Consider the following 21,860-nt stretch of genomic DNA (forward strand, 5'->3'; position numbering starts at 1 on the left):
CACTGGCTGTGTTCTGGACCAGCAGGTGCAAACAGACCCAAACCGTGTGGCATGTGGGTTAGCTTAGCGATGCAACCAAACACAGGTTTGTGAGCACATGTGCGTGACAGGCGCACACCCCTCTTGCGAGATGGTGCTTCAGTGAAGACACAAACCCGGGGGGAGCAAATAGTACCTGTGACGGATTCATTAAATGGTCCTGGAACCTTACTGGGGAAACCATCAATCTGGAGCCATTCACCTCCTAAATGAGGAAGATGCAACTTGATAGTTAGCAACAAGGACGGTTGAATTTTCCCCATTTCAACGCACATTCTAGGGTCTTCTCAGCAGTCTTCAAACGGGTTGGGTCAGACCCTGGTGGCCACTTGCAATCTCTGGTTTGTGGACAATGCATATTTTGAACTCTCCTCTCTCCCTCCCCACCCCCTTAGGACGAAATGCTATTAGGTGGCATGGAAATCACTTTAAACCAAGAGGCAAATCTCTCCTAGTTTTTACTCTTCTGGCTTGCTCTAGAAGTCTTCTTCAGGGGCTCTGGCCATTCTGTGTGTGTTCACACTGTCCTGGTGACGTTTCTCCAGTTCTATGCAACAAAGACACAGCCTCCACGTGTAGGTACGACTTACCAGGCAGGCTCTCAGCTCTGTACACAGGACGGCTCACTCCACTGTGGTTCTCTGCAGTAACCAGCACAAAGTACACTACCCCCGGCTCTGAAACATATGGTTCAGATCAGGCTACCGTTTTGCATCTCCAAGAATGACAGTTTGATTCACCTGCTACCTTCCTCCTACCAGCCATCACGACATAGTTTAGCTACAGCTTCCTCTCTGTTTAAGCCACATGCACTGACATTCTTCTCATAGCACAGGAAGACACCTGATCAAAGGCAGCTTGCCTTCTCTTTCTCTCTCTCTCTTTTTGTCCAAAGCACATGACATGGGGAATGAACTTGGATGTGTGAGTGGTCAACAAAAAGGGCTTTAAGGCTTTCTAACTTGGCACCAGTGTAGGAAACTGGGGCGTGTAAGGAACAGGGGTTTTGGCCTACTGAGTTGAGAACTGCAAATTATTTCTCCCCACAAAAGCTCCACATGGAAACCTCCAAAAAGATGTTTTTTTAAAACATCATGGGACTCACTCTTGCAATGCTCAAGGTTTGAACTCCCTCCTTTTGAGTGCATAGATCACCACACATGAGGACTGGGGTTCAAGCCCAGGCTGGTGGCTTGCAGAGGGAAGCTTTAGGAGCAGAGCGATGCTGCAGGTGTCTCTCATTCTCTGTGTCTCTCTGCCTCTCTGTCTCTCTCTGTTGTTTACCTTCTGTCACAGGTTTAAAAAAGTGGGGGGGACTTGCCCCTTTATTACATTTACTTGTTATCTTTGACTAGACAGACATTCCCTAGAAATCTGGAAACATTTAGAAAATCACTTCCTGCGATCTCGGGGCATGTTGACTTTGAGATGATGGGGCTTCACATCCAGACTGGTCTCCGGGGCTTCAGGGCAGTGTTAAGGTCCCTTGGACTGAGCTCCTGAGGTGGCTGGGGTGTAAAGGGGCAAAGTGTTATGCTATACCATTCGAGCTCCCCTGACTGTGTAGCCTGAAGAGGCAGGAGTTTTAGTAGTGCTGGCTGTCTTCAGAATGAAGCATGGGCTAGAGAAAGGTGAGTGAAGGGGGCAATTCAAGCAGATGCGAGTCTGCAGGCATCTCAGGGCACGGGGGCTGCAGAGGCAACGGCCGGTGCTGCCTCGGGAAATCACACCAACTGCGTTGCTCAAAACCTTCCACGGACAAGGCCTCAGTTCTCAAGTCAGAGGCCCAGAGACAGCTGGTACTCCCCGCGATGGATGCTGTGCCAGAGACTGGGACCCTCTGTCTACCTGTGGCATGGCCTGGTGGCACTGAGAGCTTGGCACAGCCTGACAGGCTCACTGGGGCTAGCACGCACTCAGACAGAATGCAAACTCAGGCCTGGCCTGGCATCTAGTCTCTGTGCTCCCCGTTTATTGATATTTCCAAGAAATGAGATCCATGAGTCTCCAGTCCTGTTCTGTTAACTTATCAGAAAGTGGCCTGGGAGCCATGAGCTGTTTTTCCCCTCTGTCCTGCAACTCGTTTTTCTCTCTGGAAGTCCTAGCAACCCGCAGTCGGCAAGGAGCACACCGAGCCTTCGTCAAGGTCAGACGGGCATGCCTTCCATTTAGCAGAATGTCCACCGAGCCTTGTGGTCAAACTCTGAAGGACCACTGTGATGTGGGAGAGACTGACTCAGAGAGGCTGTGTTCAGCAGCAACCAGAAGGGAGGGAACTTGGTCTCTCTGTCTCCTTTCTATGTACTTTCTGCTCTCCCCACCAAAAAGCCTCATTCACATAAGAGTGTAACCATTGGGGCAGGAGTAGTACGGCTGCTCATAAAAACGGAGTGTTTAGGAGTCTTTAAAACAAACAGAAACAAAAAAGTTGTGTGCACTGCTGATGTCTGCTCTTTCCGGAGGTTCCAGGACAGACCATGAGAGGACGGACGGTGCAGTGAGTGGGTCTTCAGCCAGCAGGACCCCAGGAAGCAGAAGCAAGAGGATCCGCCAGAGGCAGCTCAAAGCATAAAGTCAAGGTACCCACGCTTGCGCTTGTGAGGAGGAAAGCGTGCTGCTGGGCTGGGGGGTGGAGTGGAAAGTAGGACTCCTGAGGCAGCTGTCCTGCAGCACAGCATGCTCTCCATAAAAACAACTTTAAAAGGGAATAATAAAGTGCCAAGGAGAAATAAGACAAAACCACTCCTATCTATCTTCCGAAAGCACATCGAATGGAGAGGGGTGTTTGCATCCTGGAATCAGATCTGAATAAGCTTCTTTATTCAGTGGGTCGTGCTGAGTCATTCATGCCACATGAAGTCTTACCAATCAGGAATCTCAGGACTGGGTTACTGAGTTGTCTAGGAGTCAAGTTCCTTGTGAGACCAAAAAAAAAAAAAAAGGAAGGATATAGGCTCTACCTAGTCTCTGTCACAAAGCACAGTCTGGACACTGAAGCCAGTTCCTACATCCACTTGAAGAGGACTCCAGGGAGAGCAGGGTCCTAGGGACAAGGTAGAGCTGAGGAGCAGTGCCCTGACCTTGTCTGCCAGACTCTGACCTTGAGGGGCTCCTGTAGAGCCACTCTGTCCCTGGGGCCCGGCCACCCCCTTTTGTCCCAAGAGGTCATTCAAAGAACAGGACTGAGCACGCAAGGGGGGCCGGTGGCTTGACTGGGAGCAGGAGTGCAGTGTCACTTACCCACGTCCTCAATGAGGAAGGACATTGTCTGTGCATTCACTTTGACGTGCTTAAGGCTTTTCAGTGACTTCCCGTAGGCAACGTTGTAATACTCCACGGGTCTACTGCGGGCCTCTTTGGGTGGGTCCCACATGACCTTCACGCCCATTTTACTGGACAGCAGTCTCACGTGCCTTGGCTTCAGTGGGTGGTCGGCTGTGCAGACACCGTAGCTATCAACTCACAGGAATAACATCTCCCCAGGCCCCTTGCACCTGACATCCTCACCCAAAGAGCAGCTCACTTACCCTCTGGTCTCTCTCTGATCCCGGAGACAAGGAGAGTCACCGTGGACACCCTGACAGTGTGACAGCCAAACAAACAAAGGAAACCCACAAGCTTTTGTGTCCTGAGGGGGAGCTGTGGGTGGTAAATTTGAACCCAGAGTGAAACAAATCAAAATAAACCCCAGGCATTCTCTGCTTAAATAGCTCTGCTTCGCTAGTGGCAACAAGCAAGAACCAATTAGTCCTTGGACAGAACCCTCCAGAGGAGAGGCGCGTCCTGAACAAGTTCTAACTCTGCCCTTTTGTACAGCTGGGGATGATCTATTTCTACAACAACTCTGAGGAGAGGGACACAGCCAGGCAGAATCACCACCCGATCTAAAAATCAGAGAGCGGAAGCTTTTATTTCAACAAAGAGAATGACTTCAGTGGCTTGAAAAAGAGGCCGAACTTTGAGTCAGTGTACAGAACCTGTTCTACGTTTCCATATTTTATCCCAGAAGGAAAAAAAAAAGAAGAAAAAGAAAAGACAAGTTATTAACAGTAAAAGCACATTTTTTTGTCTTCAATCATTAGGATCCTGAAAGAATTCCTGATTTCCAAAGAGAACAAAGTCTAACCGCAACAGTTTGTCAAACAAAATCTCTGAGCACACGATGGGACTGATGGCTCAGTGTAACATAAGCTAGGCACACGCAGAACACGGCCTGGGATTCATTACTCAGCCAGATGCAAGGCAGTCTCTGAGGAGGGGAAAAGGAAACTGAAATAACAACCCAGATGTTTTTTTTTTTTTTTCAAACTTTATGACACCCAGGAAGAGCCATCTGGAATGTCATGGAAGAAGTGACAGAGCTTGGGGGGTGGGGGGTGTTTCCTGCCGGCACACAGACGGGCTGGTATGCAGGTGTCCTCTGAATCCTGACTGACAGCCTAGTGCAGAATGAAGACGGAGGGTTCTGGTTTACAGTGGACGGTATTTATACACTTTCCCTATATTTGGGAGCCACTCTCTGCCATGACGAGTAGCCTATCCCCCTGCCTATAAAGGTTTATATCATGGGGCTCAACTTTTAGTAACTAATTCATGGGTTTATGAGCCTAGCTTATTTTTACCCTTGCTGATAACTGCTTATTTTGCCATACCTAAAATGTAACATCCCTACAAAAACACCTAACAAAGCTTTGACTGTTTAGACCCACTCCCAGCCCGGCTGAGAGTCCTTTATGCACCAAAGCCAAGTCCCTTGATTTTAATTACAACAGGAGTCAGCACCTCCCTCCCTTGACCAAAGTGTCATGTCCCTCCACCATCTGATGTCCCTCCACACTAAGTCTCCGCCCTCCTCGCACCCCTCTTTCTCTGCAACCCCCCCCCCCCCGCCCGTTGAATCTTTAGCCCTGCTAGCAGAGACCACAGTTTCCTAACGTTTCGTGTTGTGCTTTCCCTTTGTTTCTTTCTTTTAAAGATAAATCCTTTTCTGTATTTTATTTTTTTTAATGAAAAAGATACACATACACACAGAGAAAGAAGGAGAGAGAGGTAGAGGGAAACCAGAGCCCCGCTCAGTTCTGGTTAATGGTGGCGCTGGGGGTTGAACCCAGGACCTCAGAATCTCAGGCAGAGGAGTCTGACAGAACCATTACGCCGCCCCTGAAGTCCTCCATGCTTTGTTTCTTAGATGCACCCGTGGGTAAGACCACGCTCCTTCCGGCTCACACTTAGCCAGCACCCACCCACTCCGTTCTGTCCGTGTTGTAGAAAAGAGAAGACCCCATGTCTTCCCACAGCTGAGCTGCATCTGCAGCGTCTATCAGTCACAGGCTCCTTTTATACTCATCGGTCACTGGCTGCTTTGTGGGGCAGAACCAGGACCAGGACCAGGACCAGGTGACCCCATCCAGCCCAGGACCCTCACAAGGACTGCCCTTGCTGCAGCTGAACCCTGGGTGTGAAGGGGGGGCGCTGCCCTGCGGCTATGAGGGGAGACAGGTAGATGACAGTAGAGAGAGAGGCTCTCACAGTCACAGGAGCCAGAGGGCGAGGAGGGAGGGGGAGCCTGGGGTGCTGTTCCTAGTCCTGGGTCCTGGTGCCCTGAAGCAGTCAGCTCCTCCAGCCTTATCCCCACCCCCACCCTGAGCAGCAAAGCCAGTTGCTGATTTCTGGGGGTGAAATATCTCAAGTAGGGGTTTGAGATTTGCAGTCAGACCCCAGCAGGCCCAGGGGCCTTGGGAGTCCAGAATTGCTTTTCCCAGCTACCAGGCAGCCAGGACACCTACTAATGAAAGGCTCCCGCGCAGACAGGGAATGAAGGCCCGGGCCAGCCAGTAGGCTGCCCCTCCTGACCGTGGACTTGAGGGAGCAGGAACAGCACCCTGGGCAAAAAAGAAACACCACCCCCCTCTAGCCCTCCAAGGAATGATAAGAACTTTTGAAAGAAACTGGTCTCTGAAAACCTCAAGCAAGCTCCAAAGATTTCTGAAGTCTTCCCGGGATGGACTACAAGCGCATCAAACCCCCTCACGCCTATGGTCTCCCAGCTTAGCCTGTTTGAAAGGTGACTGCTACTGCCCAGTGGCTGAACAGAGAAGAAACAGAATTCGTGTCAGGGGAGGAGATTAAACCTCTCACCCAGCTTTGGGAGCAGGGACTCTCGGGTGCATGACTCTCAGACACTGACGGGCAGGAAGGGTGAAAAAAATCCAGCTACTGTCCGTCCATACAATCCCAGACAGCACAGGACTCTCAGAACAGCAGAAACTTCCAGATGGCTGGTGATGTGTGTGCCAGACAAAGAGAAGACGGGCTGTAGTTTAAGTGCTTTTTCAAATGGATGCGGGGATTACGCTTGCCAGAGAATTATCTTCTCTCCTTCTCCAACAGGGGAGGGAGGTGGGGACAGTGTGGACTGCACTGTGACTCTAGCAAGTGAAACCGGGGCGGGGACTTCACACACTGACCGATGGCATTTCCGGGGAGGCTGGGGCCGGGAAGACACAGTCTGAGATTGACAACAACAGCCTTGGATGGGGAGATAGCTCAGTCAGCAGAGCGCATACCTGCTCATGCTTGAGGATCGAGCCGCTGGCACCTCATGGGAACATCAGGACCAGTATCAGGAAGCTCCATGAATGGTGGAGTAGTGGCTCTCTTCTCTCTCTCTGGGTTCATGACAGAAAGGAAGAGAGGGAAGGAAGCAGAGAGGGAGAGGAAAGAAAGGAAGAAATAAAGACAGAAGGAAAGAAAGATAAAGATATAACTACGTGTACAAGGACCCAGGTTCAAGCCCCCACTCCCCACCTGCAGAGAGGAAGCTTCATGAGCAGTGAAGCAGGGCTGCAGGTGTCTCTCTGTCTCTCTCCCTCTCTATCTCCCCCTTCCCTCTCAATTTTTCTCCATTCTGTTTTTAAAATGATACCTAGCAATAACTATTTTGGTAGTATAAAGAAATAAAGTTTAAAGACCTGCCAGGAGTGATCTGGGAGGTAGCACAGTGGATAAAGTATTGGACTCTTGAGTCTGAGGTCCTGAGTTTGATCCCTGGTAATGCAGATACTAGATTGATGTCTGTCTGTCTGTCTGTCTGTCTCTCTCTCTCCTACCTTTCTTATTAATGAATAAAAAATATATATCAAAAAAGTCTTCCAGGAGCATTGTAGTTGCTCAAGTGTGAGACCCTGGCAGGCAAAAATGAATAAGGAAACAATCAACCAACAACTTGGGTCATCTTCAGGCAGTGCCCCAGTACCAATGGGGTTTCCACAGTAAAAGTGTGTTTTCAGGCTGGGGGTGTGGATCCACCTGCCAACACCCATGTCCATCAGAGTAGCAATTACAAAAGCCAGCCCTCCCACCTTCTGCACCCCATAAAGAATTCTGGTCTATACTCCCAGAGGAGGGGAAATATTAGGGGAATATGACCAGAGAGCTCTGACTCCAGTTCCATCAGGACCCAGAGAGAGAAGAGGACAAAAAGAAAGGACACTCAGAAGTAGTAAGAGGTATAGGTGTGGGGGCTGGGCAGTGGCGCAGTGGGTTAAGCACACATGGTGCGAAGCACAAGGCCCATCATAAGGATCCCAGCTCATGCCCCTGGCTCCCCACCTGCGGGGAGGGGGTGTTGCTTCACAGGCAGTCAAGCAGGTCTTCAGGTGTCTATCTTTCTCTCCCCCTCTCTGTCTTCGCCTCCTCTATCAATTTCTCTCTGTCCTATCCAACAACAGTGGCAGCCACAACAACAATGATAAACAAGGGCAACAAAAGGGAAAAAAATAGCCTCCAGGAGCAGTGGATTCATAGTGCAGGCACCAAATCCCAGTGACAACCCTGGAGGGAAGAAGAAGAAAAAGAAGGAGGAGGAGGAGGAGGAGGAGATGGAGAAGGAGAAGAAAGGGAAAAGGAAGAGGAAGAAGAAGTAGAAGTGTAGCTGTGACTTAGGAAGAGAAGGCAGGACTATGAAAAAAATAGACAAATATATAAAAATATAGTTACAGAAATCACAGTCAACCCTTATCTGTGACCTTGGGGGAGAACCACTGCAGTTTCCAAGGGAAGGAATGGGGACACAGAGCTCCGGTGGTGGGGATGGTGTGGACACCCCTTTTGTCTTACAATTTTGTAAGTCAATATTAAATCACTAAAAAAAAAAAAAAAAAAAAAAGAAGTGTGTCTCCACACTTGGTTCAGGGCTTGGAGGACAAGTGTGTACAGGTGAAGGCCAGCTGAGGCTTTTTGTGATCTTTCAAAGGACTCGAGGGTGTTAGAATGGGAGTCACTCAGCGGTGCAGAGAGAGACACAGACACCAGTTCAGCAGGTGGTCCAGGACCCCTGAGAATCAAAGGCCTTGTTTTTGGGTCAATTTCCAGAAAACCCAATTTCCTCACATCACCACGGACGCTGTCCCCATGCCCCAGAGGGTCCTGTCCTCTGACCTGGTGAAGGAGCACACACAAAGGAGGAGCCTCCAGAAGACACAGAATGTCCCCAGGAGCCTCTTGTGTGGGGCCAAGGCATGCTGTCACTCACGCCACCTGTGAGTTCCCTCATCACCCCCAGCCCCGGCCTGCTGCAGCCCCAGCTAAACCTGTCTCTGTGCGGTCACCCCCCCTTGTCTCCTCCACACCCCACCCAGCATTGTTCGGTGTCTTGATGACAACAAAGAGTCGTTTTATTCCGTAGGGAAGGTCAGCATCCCTAGGTGAGGAGTGGGGGTGGGGAGGGCCAAGATGGCCACCAGCACAATAGTGAATCACATTTTTCTCTGTCAGTTGTCAGGGGACACAGGGTGAAGCCACCCAGATCCCACAGCACAAGCCATGGCTGGTCTTCAGCAGAGGGTGTCCTGGTCGGTTCTCCCTCCCCAGCCCTTTGAGGACACTACCCCTCACACGTGTCTCATGCCGGTGGAGTCCTCCTATGGTGAGTTTCAGGTGAGCAAGTGTCATGGAAACATGTCCTCACCTGGGCTTTGCCACCTGTTCCAGGGACTGCACAGACTGTGCTCACACCCTGGTGGGCAGGAGGGGATGTCCAAAGCCATGGGACTGCTTGGCTGGGCTTTTCTCTGCCTGTCTTCTCCCCACAAACTCGGGCCCCAATGCTCAGCTAAGGCCACTTGCTCCTGAAACACAGACATACTCTGACCAAGACTTGCATCTCAACATCCTCTCATCACCTCTGGGGCTCGTCCGTGACCCTTGAAAAATGAAGGCATCCTAGAATCCATTCTAGGCTATTGACTTTATCTAAGGAGGAGAAAGAGAGAGAGAGAGAGAGAGAGAGAGAGAAAGGAAGAGAGAGAGAGAGAGAGAGAGAGAGAGGAAGGAAGAGAGAGAGAGAGGGAGTCCTGCTTCACTGCTTGTGAAGCTTCCCCCTGCAGGTGGGGACCAGAGGCTTGAACCCTGGTCCCTGTGCATGAAAACATGCATTCAGCCATCAGCCATGTGCTGCGCCATCACCTAGCCCCCAGGCGATTTATTTTATTTGTATTTGGCAGCCCCCTAGCCCCACATCATTCCCTTTCATCATCTTCTGGCCCTCCCCTCTCTCCCTCTGCCCTCCTTCTCCCTGACCTTGAGAAAGGTCAACACAAACACACAAACACACAACAATGAAAGGAAGCCACGGGAACTCTGTCTCAAAGCAAACAGCAAGAGGAGAGGCAGAAGGAACCCAGTGGTCCAGTCTAAAGGAGTCTCTTAAAACGAATCTGCCTCCTCTCCCTCCCCCAAGGGCTTCTGGGAATTTAGAAGCCCATCTATTATTTGTCCATTCAAACAAGTTTCACACCTAAACTGCAACAGTCTAGCAGCTGGCACTGGGCTCAGACGGCTGTGGATGACAGGGGGTCGGAGTACCCCACAACCAGACCCTCAGCCTCCCTTCTTGCTCTGCTTCTGCCTCAGAAGCCAGGAAGCCAAGCACTCGTGACCTTTGACCTCCCTCACAGCCCGGCCGGCCACACTGTCTGCACACTGGCCTCCATTTCTACTCTGTGGTTAGCCACCACCCCTCATCCTGACCTTCATGCTGAGCCTCCCCAGGTCTCTCCACTTTGCCACAGCAACCAGGAAAGGACGTTTCTGTTAACTCAGGTTAGGTGCTCAGGTGTGTCTGCTAGACTAGGGACCAGCTGCAGGTGGTAACAGCAAGCAGACAAGAAGACAATACTTTCAGCCCACCAACAGGCTAGCTGCCAGGCTCAGGCAAACATTGCTAAAGTCACAGGCCCCTTGGAACATACCTAAAATAGATTTCTTAGCTTCTTCCCACCTGAAGACCCCTAATTCCATCTGCTTTATTCCTACCTTTGGGTTCCTGTTCATTAAACAAATCGTCTTGCTTTTTTTTTTTTTTTGATTTTTCTTCCCATATCACATTCTTTTTTTTTTTTTTATTTAAGAAAGGATTAATTAACAAAACCATAGGGTAGGAGGGGTACAACTCCACACAATTCCCACCACCCAATCTCCATATCCCACCCCCTCCCCTGATAGCTTTCCCATTCTCTATCCCTCTGGGAGCATGGACCCAGGGTCATTGTGGGTTGCAGAAGGTAGAAGGTCTGGCTTCTGTAATTGCTTCCCCGCTGAACATGGGCGTTGACTGGTCGGTCCATACTCCCATAATCCATAATCGTCCATAATCGTCTTGCTTTATATCTTACTGCATTTTAGTCACCAAGTTGCAGATGCTGCCATGACGCCATCCTGACTTCCCTGAGCAGATGACCTCACCGATGTGTCCTGGAACCTCCCCTCCCCAGAGCCCTGCCCCACGAGGGAAAGACAGAGACAGGCTAGGGGTGTGGATCCACCTGCCAACACCCATGTCCAGCGGGGAAGCAATTATAGAAGCCAGAACTCCCACCTTCTGCTCCCCAGAAAGAATTTTGGTCCATCCTGCCAGAGGGGTAAAGAATAGGGAAGCTTCCAGTGGAGGGGATGGAACAGGGAACTCTGGTGGTGGGAACTGTGTGGAATTATACCTCTGTTATCTTACAATCTTGTCAATCATTATGAAATCTCTAATTAAAAAATTTTTTTAAAAAAGAAATGTCTTTGCAGGAGGACTCTGATGCCCATCCAGTGCCAAGACCTCCAGAGGCATGCCTGGGACTGAGCACAGAAACCACTGGTGCCAGAGAGACGTCCAGCGGCCGGACCCTTCACAGCCTACCCCAGCCCCAGGGCCCTTTCATTTATTTGCTTCTTTGTTTCTTTTCAATATAAATCCTACACCCCAGCCAGAGAGGGAAACGGTTTTTGGAGACATGAGTTGGCATCTGCTTGGGTTGCTAGCACCGAATAAACAAATGTGTGATTCTCTCATTGGCTGTTGAGACCCATGTAACTGAGAATCAGCATTCGGTGATGGTGTGACTTCTAGCCAAGGACCCCTGAGAGGAAGCAGCCGCCACCAATTCCAGGAAGTCAGGACAGCGGGTTCAGGCTCAACTATGATGTGCTTTGAACTTGGTGTCACTTCCTCCTCGCCCCCATCCCCCTCTCCAGGTGCCAAGACATTACCTGGAGATGCACCTGTCATCTTGGAAGCTGAGGTGGCAAATTCTCAGCGTGATGCTGGATCCCAGGAGGACAGTATGGAGAAAAGGAACAACCCCGGGACCTCCGGTAGTCAGAGATCCTGGGTGCCAAACATTCTGACTCTTTCTCTGCCCCTTGCTTTCCTGGTGCGATCGATCAGTGTTCCCCTCACCTGTTCATCTACTTCCTGTTCCTCAGCCTCGTCAGCCTCTTGGTGTCATCACTTCTGAACCCCCAAAATTAAGTCACCCCCCGCCCCACCCACCTTGATTTCCAAATGAGACCTGTTTTGTTTTAACTTCAGTTCTCTCTGCTTGTTTTTAAGGGGCCCACTCTGGGAATTTAATTGAAACCAAGTCAAGGATTTATTTGTCAGTATGTCCTGGGCTTGAGCAAGTACATCTGTCTGGCAGTGTCACCATCAGGAGTTAGTGTGCAGCTAACCAGCAGAGCTGGTAGAAGTTGGTCATTGGGATTTAGGGCCTGAAAGATCCTGGCCAATGTATTCAAGAGTCATGTAAGCAAGTAAAAGTTACGGCTGTAGAAAACCCAAGATGTATTTTCCCCCATCTAGTCCTCCAGCTTTCCAGAGTGGCTTAGGGAAATGGAATTAACAGGACTGTAAAAATGTATTTATTTATTTGGTTATTTATAACAACAACAAAGAAACAAAAGACCCTCAAGGAAAGAAGATCCCTACTCCTGGGAAATATTTTATTTTATCTTATTTTACCCTATTTTGTTTTGACCAGCACCAGAGAGTCTACCAGAAACCAGCACTTTCCAAGGTTTTGTGGAATCCTTTGTACATTCTTCAAATTCAATTCGCAGCTGAGAAATAGTTTCTTAAGAAATTACCATTGTTTTCTGGTCCAGCTTGAGCCCAGCCTCCTACAAACTGCTTGACATTTGCAGCCAAAGAAAACTCCCTGAAAACTTACTCCTTCTCCCCAAGTGGGAGAGTCAGTGTCTAGCTATGTCAAATGTGGGGACATGACTCCCTCCAAATCACCACTGGCCATACCCCGAGAGCTCCCAGGAAAAAAAAAAACCTTCAGAAGACAAGCCAAGCAAATGCTGGAGAGAGGTAGCTCTAATGTGAAGTGGAGGGAACAGATGGGGCCAAGAGCCAAGGCAATGTGGACTCACAGTGCAGCTGACAAGCGCTCTTTTTAAATACGTTCTTTGCATCTATTTATTTTCCCTTTTGTTGCCCTTGTTTTTCATTGTTGTGTAGTTATTATTGTTATTGATGTCGTCATTGTTGGATAGGACAGAGAGAAATGGAGAAAGGAGGGGAAGACAGAGAGGGGGAGAGAAAGACAGACACCTGCAGACCTGCTTCACCGCCTGGGAAGCGACTCCCCTGCAGGTGGGGAGCCGGGGGCTCGAACTGGGACCCTTAGGCCGGTCCTTGCACTTTGTGCCACGTGCACTTAACCTGCTGCGCTACCACCTGGCTCCCTAGCACTCTTAAAAATATCTGAGTAGTGGGGGTTGTATTGTTATATGGAAAACTGGGAAATGTTATTCATGTACAAACTATTGTATTTACTGTTGAATGTAAAACATTAATTTCCCAATAAAGAAATTAAAAAAAAAAGAACAGGAAAGCTTCCAATAGAGGGGCTGGGATATGGAACGCTGGTGGTGGGAATTGTATGAAATTGTACCCTTTTTAACCCACAATTTTGTTGATCATTATTAAATTACTAATAAAAAAATAAATAATAAATAAACTATCTATCTGAATAGTTGTTCAATCTCACCACTTATGGATGGGCACAGACAGGTAAAGGATCATTATGAAGAATAAAATGTGGGGAGTCAGGCGGTAGTGCAGTGGGTTAAGCGCACGTGGTGCAAAGCGCAAGGACGGGCATAAGAATCCCAGTTCAAGCCCCCGGCTCCCCACCTGCAGGGGAGACACTTCACAGGCGGTGAAGCAGGTCTGCAGGTGTCTGTCTTTCTCTCCCCCCTCTGTCTTCCCCTCCTCTCTCCATTTCTCTCTGTCCTATCCAACAACAATGACATCAATAACAATAACTACAACAATAAAAAAACAAGGGCAACAGAAGGGAATAAATAAATAAATATGTAAAAAAAGAAATAGATGATAAGGTAAGATTTATTTAAAAAAAGAAGAAGAAGAAAAAAAATTCCTGAAGTTATGGGCCCCTTGCAACATATATAAAACAGACCTCCTAGCTTCTGTCTCTTCCCTATTCTCATCTGCTCAATTCCTACTTTCTGGTTCCTGTTTATTAAACATTGTGTCCTGCTTTTATATCCTACTGCCTTTCAGCCACCAGTCGCAGATGTTACAATGATCCATCCTGACCTCCCTGGGCAGACAACCTCACCAGTGTGTCCTAGAGCCCCACCTCCCCAGAGCCCTGCCCCATTAAGGACAGACAGACACAGGCTGGGGGTGTGGATCCACCTGCCAACACCCATGTCCAGTGGAGAAGCCATGACAGAAGCCAGAACTCCCGCCTGCTGCTCCCCCCAAAAGGACTTTGGTCCATAGACCCAGAGGGGCAGACTTGTTAGGAGAAGATGACCAGAGGTCTCTCAAATAAGACCCAGAGAAGGAAGAGGGAAAAAGGGAGGGCATTCAGAAGTAGTAACAGGTGTGACCTGGAAAGGAAGAAAGGGCAGAGCCATAGGAAATAGTGGGCAAATAAGAATAAATAGATAGTTACAGAAACAATAGCCCATGTCTGGGACCTGGGGAGAACCGCAGCAGTTTCCCATGGAGGGAATGGGGACACAGGACTCTGGTGGTGGGGACGGTGTGGGATTATATCCCGTTATTTCACAGTTGTGTAAGTCAGTATTAAATCACTAGTAAATTAAAAATAAATTATTTAGTTAACATTCTACCAGTCTCCCCACAAGTGGAAACATGAGCGTCCAGGCACCCAGAACCCACCCAGTGACAGTCACAGCTGTCACGCCTGCATGACTGACTTCTTTCAGACAGAGAAGGAGGTAGAGACATCATAGCGCCAGAGCTTCTCCTGCTGCTTTGGCACTTCCCATGTGGTACTGGGGCTCAAAGTAGCCACATGCATGGCAAGACAGATTCCCCATCTGCTGAGCTATTTCTCCGGCCTCTCTCTCTCTAGTACTTTTGGCATCTAGTCATTAGTAAAAGGTAACAAAGGTGGTGGGGGTGGCGAACCCCGTTAACCACACGTTACTATGTGCAGGGACCTTGGTTCGAGCCCCTGTCCCCCACTTGCAGGATGGAAGTCTCCCTGGCAGTAATCAAGTGCTGCATGTGTCTATCTCTGCCTCCTCCCTCAACTTCTCTCTGTCCTCACAAATAAAGGGGGGAGGAGGAGGGTGCTGGGAAGGGGGAGGGGAAAAAGGAGAAAAGAAGAAAGAAAGAAAGAAAGAAAGAAAGAAAGAAAGAAAGAGGAGAGGGGAGGGAAGGGAAGGGAATGAAGGGGCAGTGGTGTACCTGACTGGGTAGACTGAGCATACACTTACCACATTCAAGGGCCCAGGTTCAAGCCCCCATCCCCCACCTGCAAAAGGGATGTTTCACAACCAGTGATGCAGGGCTGCAGGTGTCTTTCTTTCTCCTCCCCTCTTAATTTCTCTCTGTTCTATCAAATTAAAAATTAATAAATAGATATAAGAAAAAGGGGCTTGAAAATGTACACTTGCTATCACCTGGCAACGATTAAAATATGGGTCGCAGAGACAGCTTACTCCACAGAGCTTTATCTAAAACCCAAGTTGGAACTAGCCCTACAGTACTCTCTCCTCCCTGGCCTCATCTCTTCTCCCCCCATCTCTCTCTCTCTCCCTCCCTCTCTCTCTCTCCCTCTCTTTCTCTCCCATCCCAACTTCTGGAAGGAGAATATTTCAGTCACTTTTCTGCACTTACACACCTGCCTCTGGTTGGTTCAGCCTTTCTCTCCCAGGATGCACAGCAAATCCAAGAGGGTGGAAATGGAATTCATGAAAATCGTCCGGGGCCAGGCAGTAACACCTAGGACCAGCACTCACCAGGACCTGGGTTCAGTCCCCCAGCACCACCAAGAGCCAAAGTCCAGCTGCGCGCTGGGTAAACAGACCAAAAGCATCTGGCTCAGAAGGGCCCCAGGGCTCAGGGGTCACCCCCTCCCTTCTGGTCCCTGTCACCCTTGCTCTCCTCCAGCTGCTACAGCTGTGGCCTTGCTGGGGTGTCTTCAGGGTCTGCTTCAAAGCACTTTCCTCACCCACAGCACAGGCAGTTTCCCTCAGCGTTCACTGCTCCCAGAATTAGTGAGGCAGGGGTCCTTCCTGCCTTAATCCCTAAAGAAAGCGCCAAGGGGTGGCAGATAAGCCAGTTATCTCACTGGTCCCACAGCAGGAGGCTGGGGGGGGGGGGGGAGGGACTGGTGGAGGGACCAGACAGCAGGCAGGAGCGCCCTCTAAGGGCAGCAGAGCTCAGCACCACCCCTCCTTGGCCACAGCTCTTCCAGACAGGACACCCCCTCAGAGGCACAAAAGTTCTTCAGCCAAGGCTCCGAGGCTTAAAGCATGCCGGCTCAGGTGGAGAATGTCCCTTGAAGGATGAATAATAGCACGCCAGCCCCAGATTAACTAATGTTCTTTGCCACTAAGCCAGTAACTTTCAGAAGAAGACGAAGCAAAGAGAGTATTTTTATCCCAGGCTGGTGAGACAGCATCACGGTTCTGCAAAAAGACTCTCCTGCCTGAGGCTCTGAGGTCCCGGGTTCTATCCTCAGCACCACCATCAGCTACAGCTGAGCAGGGTTCTGGTTTTTTTAAAAAAAAAAAACACGTAAAAAGGGTGGCGGAGATAGCTTAATAGTTCTGCAGAAAGACTCTTCTGCCTGAGGCTCTGAGTTCCCAGGATCAATCCCCAGTGCCACCATCAGCCAGAGCTGAGTAGGGCTCTGGTTTCTCTGTCTTTCTCATTAAAGTAAAACAGTAAACAAATAAACAAAAAGAGTCCCCTCATTCCATATGGCCCAATACTTGTCTGCTGAAATTTGGAAAAGAAAACTCTGGGGTTGGGGTGGGGGGAGAATACAGGTCCTGGAACAGGATGGCAGAGGACCTAGTGGAGGTTGTGTTGTCGTGTGGAAAACTGAGAAATGTTATGCATGTACAAACTACTGTATTTACTGTGGACTATAAAACATTAATTCCCCAATAAAGAAATTTAAAAAGAAAGAAAGAGAGAAAGGAAGAAAGAAAGAAAGGAAGGAAGGAAGGAAGGAAGGAAGGAAGGAAGGAAGGAAAAAAGTTCTGGTAGAGCAAATGCTTTACCGTACCTGAGGCTCTGGGTTCAAACCCTCGCGCCCATGGGAAGCCCCTCGATGTCAGAGCAGAGCTCCATGGGCAGTGAAGACATGAGTCTCGTGGGGCCCACACGCTGCTATGGTTTCTCTTGTTTCATACATGAAATAAAAAGTTACACTCATTTACACCACCACCCATCTTATTTTCGATTTTTTGGTTTAGTACTGGGATGCTTACAATTTTCAGTGTTGGAGACAACTTGGGGGCAAAAAAAATCCAAGCTTGAGAGCTTCAGGCTTGTTTGTTTGTTTTGAAAGACTTCTTTATTCTTTTATGAGAGAGGGAGGGAGGGAAGGGGGGGACATCGATCTTACATAGGCAGTGCCAAGGATCCAACTCAGGGCTGCACACTCCCCCTCAGCTGCTCACACGTTTTCCCTGGCAAGGCACACTACCAGTTGTTTGTCCAGAAGTGGGAGGCTCCCTTTGCTCAATCTTGAGAGGACTCTTGCCAAACACTGGAGCCAAAACTCAAGAGCTGCAGGGTGCCCTGTGGGGTCAGGGAGGCAGCGCCAGGCTAGACTGGGTGCTGGCAGGCAAGAGCCCCTGGCCCAGCCCCTCGCCTCTGGCCAAGGAGGACAGGGCACCACACGTGGCACAGCGCTGTTTCTCTCCCTCCCTCATCACAGAAACACAGACACAGGCCAAGAAGCAGCTGCTTCAGCTCACAACACAAAACGCCTCACAGGAGCATTTCCTCAGCATCCCCATAGGACCCTGGGAACCAGCAGCAGGGCTTTCTGTGGCCCTCCCGATCCCCCCCCCCCACCCACATACACACACAGACCATAGACCACAGACCACAGACCACAGACCACAGAATACTCAAACGATAACATAAGCCTGCCCGGGGCCGAGGCTTGCTCAAATGATTCACCGTAGCTGTTGTACTGAGGACACTACCAACCCAAAGGGCATCTCTCGTCTCCACTTCAGAGGCCTGGGTAGCTCAGCGACCAGCCCACCTTCCATCATGGGTCTCTGGTCTCCATCCTGCTGACGCTCCAGACAGAGACTGTGAATGTCAACACAGAGACCAAAATAAAAGCACACGGCATCTCAGTGCCACCTTGAGGATTCTCTGAAAGGGCCTTTAACTCTCCAATAACGTCTTAAGCCAAGGGCAGTGGGGGTGGGATGGGGGAAGGGTAGATAGCATAATGGTTATGCAGAGACCTCAGGCCTGAGACTCCAAAGTCCCGGGTTCAAATGCCCCACACCGCCATAAGCAAGAGCTGAGCAGGGCTCTGGTTAAAAAAATAATAATAAGTAAGAGTAAAGAAATAAAAGTAAAACCACCACCCACAACCACATGAAAACAGCCTCCATCAATGCATAGCCTCGGGAAACTGTCTGTCAAACAGACAAGTGTGATTTTCAGACAGACGTGCTCCTTTACAGAAGCCAAGCATCACTCTGGCACGTGCAGTGCCTGGGACTGAACTTGGGGCGTTACTGCCTGCAAGCTCTCAGCTCCACCTCTGAGCCACGCCCATCACAGCTGGCTGTGGGGACAGATGGGAGTTCAAAGGCTTTGCCTAGACTTTCTCGGCACATCCTGCAGATCAGATCAGCTCTGTTCCAAGAGCCACTCCTCTGAGCTGTGACCCGTTACTACTGTGAGTCCCTGGCAGGGGTTCTGGCCCCAGTGATTGGGGACATCCCCAGCGCAGGGCACAGGCGGGGTCCTGCTGCTTACTGGGTCTCCAGCCAGAAGGGATGAAGTGTGTGGAGGAAAAGACTGACCCCCGCTTCCCACCCCCACCCACCCGGGGTAGCTGTGGCTAGTTCTTCCCTTTCCAGACCCACTGTCCACATGCCCCTGTCATCCTCTGCCCACTTCCAGCTCGGCCACCACTTCCCTGCAGACCCCACGTCAGCGCAGTGGGGAGCCGGCCAACATTCCACAGTCCAGAGACTTACAGAGCAGGAAGCGGCGGGAGGGAGGAGGCCGCTGAGGCCGCTGGGGGATGGAGGGGCTGGCTCAGAAGGACCCCGACTTCTGGTGCCAAGATCAGGTGGGGAGGGGAGTGAGGTGAAGAAGGGACAGGTGGCAGTGCTACGTCCCAGGGACAGTGGCCCGTTCACCAGTTCCAGCTCCAGTCTGGCATCTGGAACATGAACTCTTTCAGCACTCAGGAAAATTCAATTTGGCGAGGGAGGGAGGGGATCTGTGGGTTGCTGGTGGGGAAGCTGAAAGGTTTTCAGTTTGTTTATTTTTTCTTTACTTTCTTTTTTTCTTTTCTTTTTTTTATAGAGTGCTGTGCAAAAAAAGATGATTTCTAGGCAGAAGTAAGAACACAAAACCTCCAGCTTAGGACCGACTTTTCAAAAAAAAAAAAAAAGAAAGAAAGGAAGAAAGAAAAAGAGACAGTGGCATTTGGCATCTGAAGCACTCACTACCCACCCCAAGGAATCACAAAGGACATGAAGGTCGTCACTGCATTCCAGGGACAATAAGCAAACAAACCTTCAAACCAGTACCAACAACAGCAGCGCCCACCCCATCACCTCATACCCAGAAAAGGAATCCACAGAACCGCGATCTCTGAGGATGCCCGCAAACCTGCCTTGGGGAGGGGGGGTGCCTACAGGGAGGCGGGAGGAGGGTCACCAAAGGCTGGGGGTGAAGCCTGCCTCCCACACCCCTCCTGTGCACCTGCAGGGAAGCCTATTCTGAAAAGCCCTGCAGAGCCAGCCTGGGAGCCTGGGGACCTCACTGTCCTACCAGCCTGTCCCTTCCCTCCAGATAAAGGCCCTCTCCCTCCTCCTAGGGGCCGCTTCCTCGCTCCCTCCTCCCCCCTGTCTTCCCGCCTCCAGGGAGCCAGCCACCTGCCGCCAGCCCCAGGGCGGGTGAACTGAGGAGGGATGCTGAGGGGTGACCCTGAGCAGGATCCTGGAAAGTGGGGGATGGGGAGGGGGGTCCCTCTCCTTTGACACCAAAGGATTGCTTTTTTCTTTTCTTTTCTTTTCTCCCTCCCTTCCTTCCTTCCTTCCTTCCTTCCTTCCTTCCTTCCTTCCTTCCTTCCTTCCTTTCTTTCTCTCCACAGCACTTACCAGCTTTGGCTTAGGATGGTCTGTGGGACTGAACCTGGGACTTGGAGCCTCAGGCTTGGGAGTCTCTTTGCATAATCATTATGCTCTCCGCCACCCCCCTTTACTTTTCTTCTCTCTCTGGAATAAGTTGGCCAAAGTCTTCCTGGGGGCCTAGACGGTTGGGTTGGGGGAGCCGCTCCTCTGGGGGTGCTGGGTGCTGGCCGGCTAAGTGCAAAGCCAGGGTGCAGGGCAGGGAGTGGGGTTCCCTGGGTGCAGAATCCCCCCCTGGGCCCGAACCCGCTTCCCCAACCCCCAGGCAACTAGGACACGCGGGATGGGGACAAGTCGCTGGGGCAGTGGGGGTGCGGGGTCCCCTGGGTGTGGGGGTGCGGGGTCCCCGGGGTGTGGAAGTGCGGGGCCCTGGGTGTGGGGTGCGGGGTCCCCGGGGTGTGGGGTGCGGGTTCCCCGATGTGTGGGGTCCTGGAGTGTGGGGGTGCGGGGCCCTGGGTGTGGGGTGCGGGGTCCCCGGGGTGTGGGGTGCGGGTTCCCCGATGTGTGGGGTCCTGGGGTGTGGGGGTGCGGGGCCCTGGGTGTGGGGTGCGGGGTCCCCGGGGTGTGGAAGTGCGGGGCCCTGGGTGTGGGGTGCGGGGTCCCCGGGGTGTGGGGTGCGGGTTCCCCGATGTGTGGGGTCCTGGAGTGTGGGGGTGCGGGGCCCTGGGTGTGGGGTGCGGGGTCCCCGGGGTGTGGGGTGCGGGTTCCCCGATGTGTGGGGTCCTGGGGTGTGGGGGTGCGGGGCCCTGGGTGTGGGGTGCGGGGTCCCCGGGGTGTGGGGTGCGGGGCCCTGGGTGCAGAGTCTCCCCCCTCAAGCCAGGACCCGTGTCCCCAGGCGACGAGACGCGCGGGTTGGTGACAGGTCGACCGCACAGTGTGGGGGGGTCCCAGGGCTGGGTGTCCCGGGCTGCGTGGGTCCTTCGGCTGCGCGGGGAGGCGCGGGGTCCCCGGGTGCTGAGCCCCCAGAGCCTGGACCCGCGTCCCCAGGCGACGAGACGCACAGGTTGAGGACACGTCGCCGGCACGCGGGGTCCCCGGGCTGCGTCGGGGCGGAGCGGCGGGGGCGCCTACCTCGGACCTCGGCCGGGCGGCCGGCGGGCAGCAGCGCGGCCAGGAGCAGCAGCAGCGCCGTGCGGGGCAGGGGCGCCGCGAGCCGCGCCATGGGCACCCGGGGTGCAGGGTGTGGGGCGGCCGGTGCGCCGGGAACGCGGAGGAGTCGCCGTCGGGTCCCTGCTGTCTGCGGATCCTTGGTCGGCTTGTCCGTCCGTCCGTCCGTCCGCCCGGGTCCGCGCGCCCTGCCCGCCGCGCTGCGCACTGAGCCCGCCCGCCGCCGCCGCCGCCCAGCCTTTTAGCCGCTCGCGGGCGCCCTCTGCCGGCCGTGGGGCGCAGGGCGGCGCGGGCGGGGCGCGGGCTCAGGGCTGGGTGCCCGCCCCCCACACACACTCTTGGACCCCGCCCAGCACCCTCCACCTCCATCTGCACAGGGTGCCAGAGGCTCACCCCGGACTCACCCCAGCAGCCTGGCAAGAAGGGGGGCAGGAGCTGGGTCCCAGGAAGCTCTGGCAAAGGACGCCCACCCTGCCCCTCCCCAGTTTCTGTGATGTCAGAGCTGCTCTGCCCCCGGGGGCTTCCGCCTGCTGGGGAGCACACCCAGGTCTTGGAAGCCTGGAGGCACCCAGGATGGCCGCGCCTCCCCCTCCCCCGGGGGGTGGGCAGGGCCAGGAGGTGAGGGTGGGGGGTCTCTGTCTCCTCCAGGCCTGACCAGGCTGGAACTCACAGCCTGGCCTCGGCCCCATCCCTATCCTAACACCCCCGAACTTGATCAGCTCTGTGTACTATCTATCTATCTTCCA

General features: G+C 52.1%; 1 protein-coding gene and 1 long non-coding RNA gene across 2 annotated transcripts in view; one reads left to right on the forward strand and one right to left on the reverse strand.

Annotated features, from left to right (window-relative positions):
* FNDC1 (fibronectin type III domain containing 1) overlaps positions 1 to 21,411 on the reverse strand; it is a 97,525-nt gene extending 76,114 nt beyond the window's left edge. Inside the window, exons 1-4 of the mRNA XM_060205119.1 lie at positions 21,079 to 21,411; positions 3,280 to 3,474; positions 630 to 716; positions 176 to 244 (exon numbers count right to left, since the gene is read on the reverse strand). Coding sequence (XP_060061102.1) covers positions 176 to 244; positions 630 to 716; positions 3,280 to 3,474; positions 21,079 to 21,169 — 442 coding nt within the window. The 5' untranslated portion in view covers positions 21,170 to 21,411. The remainder of the gene's footprint in view (positions 1 to 175; positions 245 to 629; positions 717 to 3,279; positions 3,475 to 21,078) is intronic.
* On the forward strand, positions 18,710 to 19,690 carry LOC132542640 (uncharacterized). Its single transcript, XR_009553604.1, has 2 exons — positions 18,710 to 18,925; positions 19,178 to 19,690. It is a non-coding gene; the product is annotated as an uncharacterized LOC132542640 (long non-coding RNA).
* Positions 21,412 to 21,860: the final 449 nt, after the last annotated feature.

Source organism: Erinaceus europaeus, chromosome 13, assembly GCF_950295315.1.
Source record: "Erinaceus europaeus chromosome 13, mEriEur2.1, whole genome shotgun sequence".
NCBI lineage: Eukaryota > Metazoa > Chordata > Mammalia > Eulipotyphla > Erinaceidae > Erinaceus > Erinaceus europaeus.